This window comes from Zalophus californianus, chromosome 7, assembly GCF_009762305.2.
Source record: "Zalophus californianus isolate mZalCal1 chromosome 7, mZalCal1.pri.v2, whole genome shotgun sequence".
Classification (NCBI taxonomy): domain Eukaryota; kingdom Metazoa; phylum Chordata; class Mammalia; order Carnivora; family Otariidae; genus Zalophus; species Zalophus californianus.
The window spans coordinates 119,045,436-119,057,940 of record NC_045601.1 but is presented as its reverse complement, the minus strand read 5'-3'; the positions used below and the strand labels follow the sequence as shown (position 1 = coordinate 119,057,940).

Genomic DNA, 12,505 nt, shown 5'->3' with positions numbered 1-12,505 from the left:
TGAAGGTTACCCAGGGGAACAAGGGCCCCGCTGTTCCCGAGAGAGGTGGGGGTGGAGAGCGGCACCCAGGAATTCCAGGCCAGCCGCCTGGGACCCTGCAGCCTGCTCCCCTGCACGTGGCTCCTGGACCTCCAAGGGACCAGGTGTGATGCTTCTGGTTCTAGCTCTTCTATGATGCCTGGGTGCCCCCCGCAACTCAGTCAGCCCCCTCAGCTGCTGCTTCAGAGCTGTGGGGTCTCAGCTGCCTCTTACATTCCTGCCCTAGAGCATGATGGGAGCAGCTGGAGGACGACAAAGGGATGGGGGGGTATCCCCCCACTCTTCCCACCTCCTGGGGTGACCTGGCCTCCCTGTCTTTAGACCCGCCCTCATCTCCAAGGCAACTCAGGCTTTTCCTCAGCGCTGGGCTTTTCCTTCAGAGGCAGCCACCTTGAGAAAGTGGGAACTGGGGGGGACAGGATGTCCAGGTCTTAGGAAGGGACGGCGGGAGGAGGAGAGCTGGGGTAGGGTGCTTTGGTAGATGCTGATGGCAGAGGTGGGAGAAGGGCTTGAGGGGTGGCACTAGGGCTCCCTCCAGATTCCAGGGCCTGGAGAACTCAGTGCAGACCTCCAGGAAGAGGCCAGGTCAGCATAGCTTCTCCTGCTGGTGGGGCTGCGGAGGGTAGATACCCGGATTCACAAGGAGACGCCAGTTGGAATGGTTTTAGGCAGTGCATGCCACTGGGCCCCAGTGAAGAGCAGGGATTCCCAAATTTTCATGGGCACAGATCACCTGGGGATTGTGTTAAAATGCAGATGCTGATTTAGCAGATCGAGGGGAGGGATGAGGTTCTGCCTGTCTCCCGGGTGCCCGCGTGCTGCCGGGGCTGCTGGTCCAGGGGTCATACTGGGCTTAGTGGGGCTGGAGGACAGTGAGATTGGAAAGCCCTGGGGTCCCCCACTTCTCTTAGCATTCTGGGATCGTAGGCGGGGTGGGGACCAGAGTTTAGCCCAGCGTCTGGCACGTGGTGAGCATTGTACAATATAGCCGACGCTGTTTAGCGACTATTGCTGTTGTCACTTTACCCCTGCTCTTCCCAGAGCAGCCCATTCTGCCCGTCGGTTGTTGGCTGAGGCTCGGGCCCCTGGACTGTCCTTTCACTTACCCTACCATTGTTTGCTCCCCTGCAGAGATGCTGCCCCCGCCCCCTTAGGCCTGAGGAGTCAGGAGCTATGGGGCCAGGGGCCCTCTGTTCCCTACCACTGCTGCTGCTGCCGTCGCTGCTCTTGGTGGCAACTGGACATGCTGATATGAAGGGACATTTTGACCCTGGTGAGGAGACTGGCTCCTGGGTCCCTGAGGATGGGGCTTGGGAGACAGAGCCAGGGGCCTTGACCCTCCGTATGCCTGTGTTCACCCAGCCAAGTGCCGCTATGCTCTGGGCATGCAGGACAGGACCATTCCAGATGCGGACATCTCTGCCTCCAGCTCTTGGTCAGACTCCACTGCGGCTCGCCACAGCAGGTAACTGGCCCACCTAGGCGGCCGCTCTGGAGGGAGCTCCTGGGGCCTCTACCTGCCCTTCCAAGTCCTCTGCCCAAGTCCAGAGGCTTCTGGGAGGGCCAGTGGCAATGGAACCCCACCCCCCATTGTGAGGGGCTTTAAACACTAGAGACAGAGGCAGACCAGATGTTCTTTGTGACCTCTTGCCCCCTCCCAGGCTGGAGAGCAGCGACGGGGATGGGGCATGGTGCCCGGCAGGGCCGGTCTTTCCAAAGGAGGAGGAGTACCTGCAGGTGGATCTGCGGCGGCTGCACCTGGTGGCTTTGGTGGGCACCCAGGGGCGGCACGCGGGAGGCCTGGGCAAGGAGTTCTCCCCCAGCTACCGGTTGCGTTACTCCCGGGACGGCCACCGCTGGATGGACTGGAGGGACCGCTGGGGTCAGGAGGTGAGGCTGGCGTGGGCAGCCCCCAGGGAAGGTTGGCTCTCCTCTCGCCCCCAGCTATACTGTAAATGCCACCTTCCACCGATGACTCTCCCAATTTATACCCTCTCTAGTCCAAGCCTCTCTCTTGAGCTCCATATAGTGTTGCAAACCTGACCACCTTCTGGACCTTTCCACCTGGATGTCTTAAAGGGTGTCTCAAACCTACCATAAACTTCCCAAGCTGAATTTGAATCCCATTCCCACCCCAAACCTGCTCCTCCCCCAGCCCAGAGCAGTTGCTCAGCCACAAGCTAAGATGATATCCCCGATTCCTCTGGTCTCTCACCCCCTACTTCCAAAGCACCAGCAAGGGCAGTCTGTTCTACCTCCACATTTCCTGAATCCAGCCACTTCTCACCACCGCCACCTCTACCACCCGCGGCCACGCCCACACCATCCCCAGCCTAGAGGAACATGCTGGCCTCCAGACTGTTCTCCCTGCTCCTCTCTGTTCCCACCTGAAGTATCTCCACCTGGAGGCTACATCCACTGTACCTGAGAACATGCAAATCAGATGAGGCACAGCAGGCCCATAACCCTCCACCGGATTCCCACTCTGCCAGAACAAGAGCTAAGCTCCTTCTGGGGTGCGGAAGCTTAGCCTGGCCTGGCTCTTGCCCGCTTCCCTTATTCCTCTTTCCTATATTCTCGCTCCACTTGGGCCCACCGGCTTTCTTGCTGTCCCTGGAACAAGCAAGGGTTCATCCCACAGCTTTAGGATATTTTTGCTTGCTCGTCTCTCTGCCTGGAGAGCTTCTCCCCCAGATGTAACCAGGTTCTCCTTCTACTCAGTTCTCCTCTAGATGTCACCCGCTCCGAGTGCCCGCCTCTCCCTGCTTCAGCCCCACCCCCTGCCCCTTGCTCTTCACAGTGGTTTTTCTCAGTGCGGTGTGGGGAAGGGGGAAGGGGGAGGGCGGGAGGCTTGCCGCTGAGGATGTGCGTGGCTGGCACAGAGTGGGCACTCAAGCAATGCCTGCTGAGTGAACAGAGAGGGTGCGGTGAGGGAAGAGGGGAAGGCCGCAGCACAGTTGCGGAGCCGTGAGGCTGGGTGGGACCCGTGCCCGGCGGGGCGGGTGGCTTAGAGACAAACGGGGACAGGCGGCGCGCCAGGCTGACTGGAGGCTGAGGACAGACCGTCAGGCTGAGAGATGTGTCAGAGGTGTCTTTGCTGCAGCCCCTCATTTTAGAAATGCCTGGCTGTACCCCATAGCCCTCTATGCTCAGCACCAGCCTTCATGAGTCTCCTTGGGCCACTGTGTGCTGGGCCAGGGGACAGCGGCTGACTGGGAAGTGAGGTCCAACCCGGAGCCTTTCCCACTCACCCACCCTGTTTCCTGGGCCACAGGTGATTTTAGGTAATGAGGACCCTGGGGGAGTGGTGCTGAAGGACCTTGGACCCCCCATGGTGGCCCGGCTGGTTCGCTTTTACCCCCGGGCTGACCGGGTCATGAGTGTCTGTCTGCGGGTGGAGCTCTATGGCTGCCTCTGGAAGGGTGAGTCATTCAGACCCCCCGAGAATTCGCTTCCTGGGCTGGGGCCGGGGCAGAAGGGCCTCCGGGATCCTCTTTCTCCTGTTGGGAAGCTGTCATTCTGAGTGAGGGGGTGCCTGGCCAACTTGGTCTCCTCCAAGCCCGTGGGCCTGTCTGGGGACACAAGAGGGGACTGATGCAAGGGAGCAGGAGGGAGCCTTCCTGCCTAGAACACCCCTCCTCCTACCCCGCCCCAGACGGACTCCTGTCTTACACGGCCCCCGTGGGGCAGACGATGTACTTATCTGAGGCGGTGCACCTCAATGATTCCACCTACGATGGACACACCACACACGCTGTTGGCGGGTAAGAGAGGCCGGCCCTGCAGCGCCTGAGCCTGGGGTGGGAGGAAGGGTGGAGTGGGTGGGGTCAGGGGCCTGGGCAGTGAGATGCAAGACCTGGGGAGAGGGGTGGGTTAGGTAGGGGCCTTGGAGACATAGGATCAGGATTGAAGGGTAGCAAGGTGACTACTAGCTCATGTGACACTTGGTGCAAATTAGAAAAAGGCACCCCTTCGCTAAGACACATCTGTTGGAAACTGTCACAGTAAATATACACACCATAGGTGGCATGGTGCTCCCTAGAGGTGGTGCCTTCCTGCAGCCTGCAGCCGCAAAGTACCAAGCTAGTCCTTGGGGGTGGGAAAGAGAGAGCCACAGGGGGTTGGGGCAGGAGGTTGAGGCTGGGGGTGGCAGAGCACGTGGAAGGGTGGCACTCTCTTCTCTCCCACCCTCCGCTTCCTCTGCTCCCCTGCTTTCCAGGCTGCTGTACGGAGGTCTGGGTCAGCTGGCAGATGGTGTGGTGGGGCTGGATGACTTCAGGAAGAGCCAGGAACTGCGGGTCTGGCCAGGCTACGACTACGTGGGGTGGAGCAACTACAGCTTCCCAGGTGGCTACGTGGAGATGGAGTTTGAGTTTGACCGGCTGAGGGCTTTCCAGGCCATGCAGGTAAGCGCATCAGCTCTTCTGAGACCAGGGTGGTTGCTCCTGGGGTGCTCACCTGGGCTCTCCTGGCCTTGACCCTGTGTTCCATCCTCCCTTCCCCTCCCCAGGTCCACTGTAACAACATGCACACCCTGGGAGCCCGCCTGCCTGGTGGGGTGGAATGTCGCTTCAAGCGGGGCCCTGCCATGGCCTGGGAGGGGGAGCCTGTGCGCCACGCCCTGGGGGGCAGCCTGGGGGACCCCAGAGCCCGGGCTGTGTCCGTGCCCCTGGGCGGCCGCGTGGGCCGCTTTCTGCAGTGCCGCTTCCTCTTTGCTGGGCCTTGGTTACTCTTCAGCGAAATCTCCTTCATCTCTGGTAAGCCCCTGGTCTATGCCCAATCCTCAGCCTCTGGGATTGCCAACCCGCAGGATGCCAAAATATCCACTCTTGGCACCAGAGCTATCACTCGTGAGACTTCCCAATCAAGGGATGCCCTGAGTAATCGGAACACCTCCCTACTCCTTTCCCCATCCCCATCTTGCTTCACTCATGACTGATACTGAGCCAGTAGGACAGTGTCAGCTGTAAAAATACTGAAGTACTCTGTGCTGGTTGAGGAATAGCCTCTTCTCCGGCCTCCTGATACCCAAGATCCCCACCTGGGGCCCTCTCCGTGGGAATCCTGTATCTCCTCACAGTCCAGCAACTAAAAACTTTGACATCCACAACAGCCAGGCCCCTCTCCTTCAGATGGGCTGGTACACATACTGAGTATCACCCCTGCTCCCGGTGGTAGGATTCCATAGGTGTCCTGCAAGTAGCTTCCCTTTGGTCCCTCTTCCCTATCTGACTCCCTCCTTTCTTCTCATCCTTCCCAACAGATGTTGTGAATGACTCCTCTCCAGCCCTGGGGGGCACCTTCCCACCGGCTCCCTGGTGGCCACCTGGCCCACCTCCCACCAACTTCAGCAGCTTGGGTGAGCAGCCTGGGGCCTCCTCCCGGACCAGTGGGACCTGTGCTGCCATTCGTCCCTGGGGCCCCCCAGCTTGGGTGGGAAGCCTCCTGCGGTTCTGACTCCCCTGTCCCTGCCAGAGCTGGAGCCCCGAGGCCAGCAGCCCGTGGCCAAGGCTGAGGGGAGCCCAACTGCCATCCTCATCGGCTGCCTGGTGGCCATCATCCTGTTGCTCCTGCTCATCATCGCCCTCATGCTGTGGCGGCTGCACTGGCGCAGGCTCCTCAGCAAGGTGCGCGGGGTGGGGGCAGGGCCTGGGGGGCAGCAGGCGGGGTGCAGCCTGGCGGGGGCAGGCAGGGGGTGGGTGTGGGGAGCGAGGCCAGGCCGATGCCGACGTGGGTGGGGGTGCCTGCGTTAGTTTGGGTCCTGCGGGGACGACAGAACACAGTCTTAACTAGAATAATCAGAGGCGGGCTTAGGAAAGTGACAGGTTGCAACGGAGTGGGCAGCCTTGCGGAAATCGAAAAGAGTAGTGCAGTTCCCACAGAACTGTTACCACCCGTGGGCCGCGGGCATGCAAGATGAGAGGAGGGAAGTTACCAGAACCTGGAGGAGTGGGTCTGGGGAAAGGCTCCTTGAGAAGGGCAGTGGACTTGGCTTCAGGGATACAGCTAGCCTGAGTCCACCTCTCAGGGAAGGGCTGGGAGACTAATCACCCTGACCTTACTCCTCGCCTGCCCAACAAACTCCTCTCCGGCCAACCCAAACCGAGCCTGTTGATTCAGTCCACACTGGTCAATCTCTTGGGGCAGAAGCCAGATGGGAAGCGGGGAGAGTGGAGCTAGAGGAAGAAGCCAGGCACACTCCAAGCCCTTGCCTTCCTGGCGAGGGTTCGGTGGTGGTGAGATGCATGAAGGTTTATAATTCTAGAACTATCTGGTCAAATTTGGGTTGGAATCCCATTGTGAGACATCAGGGGACTCACCTACATGCTCTTGAACCTCTGTTTCTTTACCTGCGAAACAGAGTTAATAGTAGATACACACTATGCGACTGTTGTGGGGACTGAAGGGGAGAAGGGGAGCTTGGCATTTAATGAGCTGGAATCATGTGCAGTTAACATTCCCATTCCCGTGACAAGGCCGAGCGCCGGGTATTGGAAGAGGAGCTGACAGTCCATCTGTCTGTCCCTGGGGACACCATCCTCATCAACAACCGCCCAGGCCCTCTTGAGCCACCCCCTTACCAGGAACCCCGCCCTCGTGGGAATCCGCCCCACTCTGCTCCCAGTGTCCCCAACAGCTCTGGTAAGACCTGCCTTGTTCTAGTCCCCCCTCCATCCTCTGCTTATTTTCTTATTGTATCCCTTTTCCTCTCTGTTTCCATTCTCTTCTTTTCCTGTCTTTCCAAATTTCAACTCATTTCCTTATTTCTGTGTCCCTGGTCACCACACTCTATGTCACTCCATGTCCCTACCATATAATTTCTCTCAAGAATTTTCCATGTATTACCCCGAATCCCTGTCTCTGTGTCCCATACACATCTCTCTCTCTTCTTTGTTGTGCCCTCTCGTTGTGTCTTCCTGGCTCCTCTCCTTTCTCCTAGACTTGCCATGGTCATTCCATTCATCAATCTATCCATCCATCCATTATCCATCCTTCTATCTGTATTTATACATCTGTTCATCCACCTGTCCATCCATTCCTCTATCCACCATCTGACCGTTTATCTATCATCCATCCATCCATAAATATTCATACATCCATTCATCCTTCTGTCATCCATCCATCCAACCACCCATCCATCTTCTGTTTATCTGCCCATCCATCCATCCCACCACATCTGTCTTCTTTCTGTCCATCTATCCATCCATTATCCATCCGTGTTCATACATCCATTCACCCATTCATCCATCTGTACATACATCCATTCACCAACCAATCACTCATCCATCATCCATCTATCCATATATATTCAAACATCCATTTGTTTATCTCTCCATCCATCCACCATCCAACCATTCATCTATCATCCATCCAGCCATCCATATATATTCATCCATTCATTTGTCTATCTGTCCATCCAGCCATCCATCCATCCATCCAACCATTCATTTATCATCCACCCATCTACCCATCCATCTGTGCACCCCTTCATTCATTGTTCATCCAGCTACCCAGCACTCTCCAGATCCTTGTTGTACCCTGTCCCTGTCTCTCAGTACATTCATTCCCATCAGCCCTGGTCTTGCCCTGTTGCAGGTCTCCCTGTCTGTCTAGCCTTGAGTCTCATCCCTTCCCCGTGTCTCCCCTCCCTCCTTCTCCCGACAGCGTTGCTGCTCTCCAATCCAGCCTACCGCCTCCTTCTGGCCACTTACGCCCGTCCCCCTCGGGGCCCCGGCCCCCCCACACCCGCCTGGGCCAAACCCACCAACACCCAGGGTAAGCCCCTCTGCCCCTGGGCTCCTCCAGGCTCCCCATACCTCTACTGGGGCAGGGAAAAGTCCTCACACCTTGCACTCCCTCTCTCCCTGCTGTGGCCTCTTTTGCTCTCCTGAGCTCCCAAGGAGGAAGCTCTTATGGCCTCAGCTAGCCTCTGCCGTGCTTGTTCCTTCTTAAAGCCTTTCCCTTGAGCAGAGGAGCAGGGAGCTCGCTGGTTCTCAGCTCTGTCCTCTTCATCCACCCCATCTTTTCCGCTCTCCAGAGCCAGAGAGGAGGTTGCTGCGCTGGCCCCAGGTTCTCTTGTAACTCCTCCTTTGTTTCCCCTCTCTCTAGAGCTGCGAGGAGGAGGGCCTCTCACCCTGGGTGCCTGCCCTCCCCCGCCATGCGCTCTCTCTCCGCAGTCCCAGAGCTGAAGGCTCGCACCCTGCCCTTCCTGTCTGCTCCGCTTCTCCTTGGTGTTGCCTTCTCTCAGTGTTGCTGCTTCCCCAGGGCTAAGAGGGGACAGCTCTGCTTCCCCTCCTCTGTCTGTGGATTCCTTGTTGTCCTGGCCGTGAGGAACTGTCCCCCTCTCCCCCTTTCTGTGTGCCCCTGTCTCTGCTTGTCTCTGAGCTTGGACTCTTGGGTCGGGGAGGGTTTGGGTAACCACGGCAGGGAGGAACCACGGCTGATAGTGTGTGTGGCGGGGTGCGGGCCGGTAGAACAGCCAAGTGAGCAGGAGGGCCCGGCGGCGAGTGGGACAAGGGTTTGGAAAGTAGGGGGTGACCGGATGACTGGCACCATCCTTCTTCTGATGGTGGGTAGAGGAATCCCTCTTCCAGTCAAGACTTCTGTCATGGTCTCTTGGGCTGTGCTGGGATCCCTAGAAAGCAGACTTTATGACATTCTTTGTTCAACCATTCCCGTTGCCTTAAACTCTGAAACAGCTCGCTCTCATCTCATACCAGCATCTTCTCTGGTTTGAGGTTGCAGGGTTAGAATACCAAGAAGATGGAGGGTAGACCCCATCTCTCACCCAGCTGGGAGACAGGGGGCCTTTGGGAGGCCAGGGTGTGGAGAACCATGGCTCTCGGGGGCTGCTCCTGATGCCTCGTCTTGTCTTCTTTCCCCTCACGCCTCCAGCCTGCAGTGGGGACTATATGGAACCCGAGAAGCCGGGTGCCCCGCTTCTGCCCCCACCTCCCCAGAACAGCGTCCCCCATTATGCCGAGGCTGACATTGTCACCCTGCAGGGCGTCACCGGGGGCAACACCTATGCTGTGCCCGCGCTGCCCCCAGGGGCTGCCGGGGATGGGCCTCCCAGAGTGGATTTCCCTCGGTCTCGGCTCCGCTTCAAGGAGAAGCTTGGCGAGGGCCAATTTGGGGAGGTAAGGAAGATCCCTGCCCAGCTATCAGTAGAGTCTCGACTATCTGGGGCTCTGACGCCATGCCCATACATCCCCATCGGTCAGAACCTGTCATCCGTGACTGTGTTATCCCAGCTGACCTTGTGACCTCAGTGACCCATGTGACTTTCTAACAAATGAGCTTCTTTCCCCAGGTGCACCTGTGTGAGGTAGAGAACCCTCAAGATCTGGTCAGTCTTGATTTCCCCCTTAATGTGTGCAAGGGACACCCTTTGCTGGTAGCTGTCAAGATCCTACGGCCAGATGCCACCAAGAATGCCAGGTGAGGTCCAGGGATGGTGTCTGGGGATAGGGAAGGGAGGCCCTGAAGAGTGGGGAACCATCAAGAGAGAAATACGGTAGAGGCCAACAGAGGAGGAGTGGCTGGGGAAGGAAGTTTCCATCTCAGGCTGATCTCAAGCCAGGTCTCAGTGTCACTAGTGAGTCAGCTTGTCTGCTGGGGTTAGGGCGCTGGTCTACATGGGCAGGAGAGAGAGTACAGATCAGCCCCTCAGGAGCCCTGCCCCCTCCCTGCTTTCCTAGGAATGATTTCCTGAAGGAGGTGAAGATCATGTCGAGGCTAAAGGACCCAAACATCATCCGGCTCCTGGGCGTGTGTGTGCAGGACGACCCCCTCTGCATGATTACTGACTACATGGAGAATGGTGACCTTAACCAGTTCCTCAGTGCCCACCAGCTAGAGGACAAGGTGGCTGAGGGGGCCCCCGGAGACGGGGAGGCTGCCCAGGGGCCCACCATCAGGTACCCACTTACCCAGGCTGGCCCTTCCCTGAGAGCTCCCCGGGGCGGGGGGTGGGGGTTTCCTCTCCCCTTGCTGCAACCTGGATCCAACATGGGATGGGGAGGCAGGTAGAGGTTCAAGGGGGTGGGGACTGGGGTGAGGAATACATGGCCATGTTCATCTGGGAACTGAGGAGCAAAAGCCAGAAGTTACTGCAGTGGGGGTGCTGAAGGGACCTGGCCTCTGTCAGGAATCTCTCTCTGCTCTCTCTCACCCTCACTGCCTGAGTCCAGGCAACAAAGCAGTAGCTCCCTGGGTCAGATGAGCCAAACAAATGTTGAGTGGGCACCTACCTCTGGCCTGTACCTGGGCATTCCATCTCTGCACCAGGAGTAGATGTGGCCCGGTCCCAGGGAGTGGGCCCCACCTTCCTCTCCTAGGAATCTGTGAGGTGGGGATGAGTCTGGGACAGTCCCCAGTGACCCTGTCTTGTTGGCTCCCTCCTCAGCTACCCCATGCTGCTACATGTGGCGGCCCAGATTGCCTCAGGCATGCGCTATCTGGCCACACTCAACTTTGTGCATAGGGACCTAGCCACAAGGAACTGCCTCGTTGGGGAAAATTTCACTATCAAAATCGCTGACTTCGGCATGAGCCGGAACCTCTATGCTGGGGACTATTACCGCGTCCAGGGCCGGGCAGTGCTGCCCATCCGGTGGATGGCCTGGGAGTGCATCCTCATGGTGAGAGGCCCTGAGAGAGGTGGGTGGGGCAGGGCCGGGCAGGGCTGCACTGGCTGCTCCGTGGTCCCGGTCAGTCACTTGACTTCGGGACTGCAGTTCCCTCACCTCTGACGGGAGGGTTGGGCCAATGCTCTGTGAGGTTCCCTCTGGCTCTAGGGACCAGAGAAAGCGGGGAGGAATGGTATGATGGGAAAGGGCCCAGGAGCCAAGAGTGGGTACAAGGGCTGGAGTCAGGGAGCAAGAGAGGTTAGGGGAGACAGGAGGCTAGAGATAAAAAGGCAGGAGTTGGGGAAGAATCAGGACCAGAAGATGAGGGTCGGGCTGGAGAGGAAGGGTGGGTGGAAGAGGGAAGAGGTCAAGGGGAGGACTGGAGCCTGAGAAAGAAGACAGAGCCCGAAGGAGGGAGGAGCAGACTTGTTGGGAGGGGACCAGCCAGGGGGAGTCAGGCCAGGGAAGTGTTGAGTGGACGTGGAGCTCCCCGTGGGGAGGGGAGGAGGGTCTGTGTTGCCTGATGTCTTTCTCTGCCTTTGTTGCTTTATCTACACACCAGGGGAAGTTTACGACTGCAAGTGACGTGTGGGCCTTTGGGGTGACGCTGTGGGAGGTGCTGATGCTCTGCCGGGCCCAGCCATTTGGGCAGCTCACTGATGAGCAAGTCATCGAGAATGCAGGGGAGTTCTTCCGGGACCAGGGCCGGCAGGTCAGAGCAGAGGAGAGGGAAGTTAGGGTTGTGGGTCTGGGAGGGCCAGAGCCTATCATCTTGGGGACTAAAGAACATTTGTTCCCTGCCTTTCGTCCATGCTGTCTAATGCAGGTGTACCTTTCTCGGCCCCCTGCCTGCCCGCTGGGCCTGTATGAGCTGATGCTTCGGTGCTGGAGCCGGGAGCCTGAGCAGCGACCACCTTTTTCCCAGCTACATCGGTTCCTGGCAGAAGATGCGCTCAACACGGTGTGAATCACACCGAGCTGCCCCTTCCTCAGGGAGGATTCAGGCAAAGCCAGAGGCAATAAACAAGAGGATTTTAATGGCGCCCCCACTCCATTCCCTGTCCCGACCACCCTTCACCTCTGAAGGAGAGGCAGTGTGACCATAGGTGGGCTGGGCCTACCAAGGAGCTGACGCCTTCTCTTCCCAGGACATACTCTCATGCCCCCTTCCTGCTCCTCTCTCAGAAGCCTCTGCCACCCACCCAGCTGGCCCTGTGGATGGGATCCTCTCTGACCTCTTCTAGCCATCCCTGGGGGGCGGGGGGAAGATGGGGGCACATATAGGGCAGACACTGGATAAGGCCTATTGGAGCACCTGGGCCCCACTGGACAACACTGGTTACTAGAGAGAAGGTTGTGGCCTCCCCAGCCTCTCTCTCCTTCCGTCGCACACTGGATCCCACGGGCTGAGAATCTGGGGAATGAGGAGGACAAGAAAGGGAGAAAGGTGTTCCCTTGTGCTAACTCCTGGAATTGTCCTTGGCTTTGGCTTCTCCCTCCTCCATCCTCTGAAACACTGGACCTGGGGGTGATCCCTGTCCCCCACCCCCAGCCATCCCCACTTCCCACCTGCTGTGTTGTAGCTAGAACTTCTCTAAACCTGTATGTTTCTGTGGATTAAATACTGGGATTAGGGGGAAAGAGGGAGCATGGCCTGCGGCCTTGGGGTTGGACATCTCTGTTGTAGCTGCCATATTGGTTTTTCTATAATCACTTGGGGTTTGTACATTTTTGGGGGGAGAGACACAGATTTTTACACTAATATATGGATCTAGCTCAATGCAATTTTAATATCCTGCACTAGGCAGGTAATAATAAAGGTTGAGTTTTCCACA

At 58.0% G+C, this 12,505-nt stretch overlaps 1 protein-coding gene across 11 annotated transcripts in view; it reads left to right on the top strand.

The window, feature by feature from the left end:
* The window catches only part of DDR1 (discoidin domain receptor tyrosine kinase 1), a 51,809-nt gene extending 39,304 nt beyond the window's left edge, over positions 1–12,505 (top strand). For 8 of the 11 annotated variants that reach the window (XM_027602319.1, XM_035728541.1, XM_035728540.1 and 5 more), the window contains 17 exons: positions 1,171–1,312; positions 1,402–1,504; positions 1,701–1,929; positions 3,314–3,461; positions 3,695–3,803; positions 4,259–4,445; positions 4,550–4,796; positions 5,303–5,398; positions 5,515–5,666; positions 6,516–6,681; positions 7,705–7,815; positions 8,935–9,179; positions 9,353–9,480; positions 9,741–9,959; positions 10,448–10,682; positions 11,233–11,382; positions 11,497–11,637. In XM_027602319.1, the coding sequence (XP_027458120.1) occupies positions 1,213–1,312; positions 1,402–1,504; positions 1,701–1,929; positions 3,314–3,461; positions 3,695–3,803; positions 4,259–4,445; positions 4,550–4,796; positions 5,303–5,398; positions 5,515–5,666; positions 6,516–6,681; positions 7,705–7,815; positions 8,935–9,179; positions 9,353–9,480; positions 9,741–9,959; positions 10,448–10,682; positions 11,233–11,382; positions 11,497–11,637 (2,766 nt within the window). In that variant the 5' untranslated portion in view covers positions 1,171–1,212. Of the gene's footprint in view, positions 1–119; positions 144–1,170; positions 1,313–1,401; positions 1,505–1,700; positions 1,930–3,313; positions 3,462–3,694; positions 3,804–4,258; positions 4,446–4,549; positions 4,797–5,302; positions 5,399–5,514; positions 5,667–6,515; positions 6,682–7,704; positions 7,816–8,934; positions 9,180–9,352; positions 9,481–9,740; positions 9,960–10,447; positions 10,683–11,232; positions 11,383–11,496 lie in introns of those variants that run through there. The other 3 variants (XM_027602314.1, XM_027602313.1, XM_027602315.1) reach the window with 3 other exon arrangements.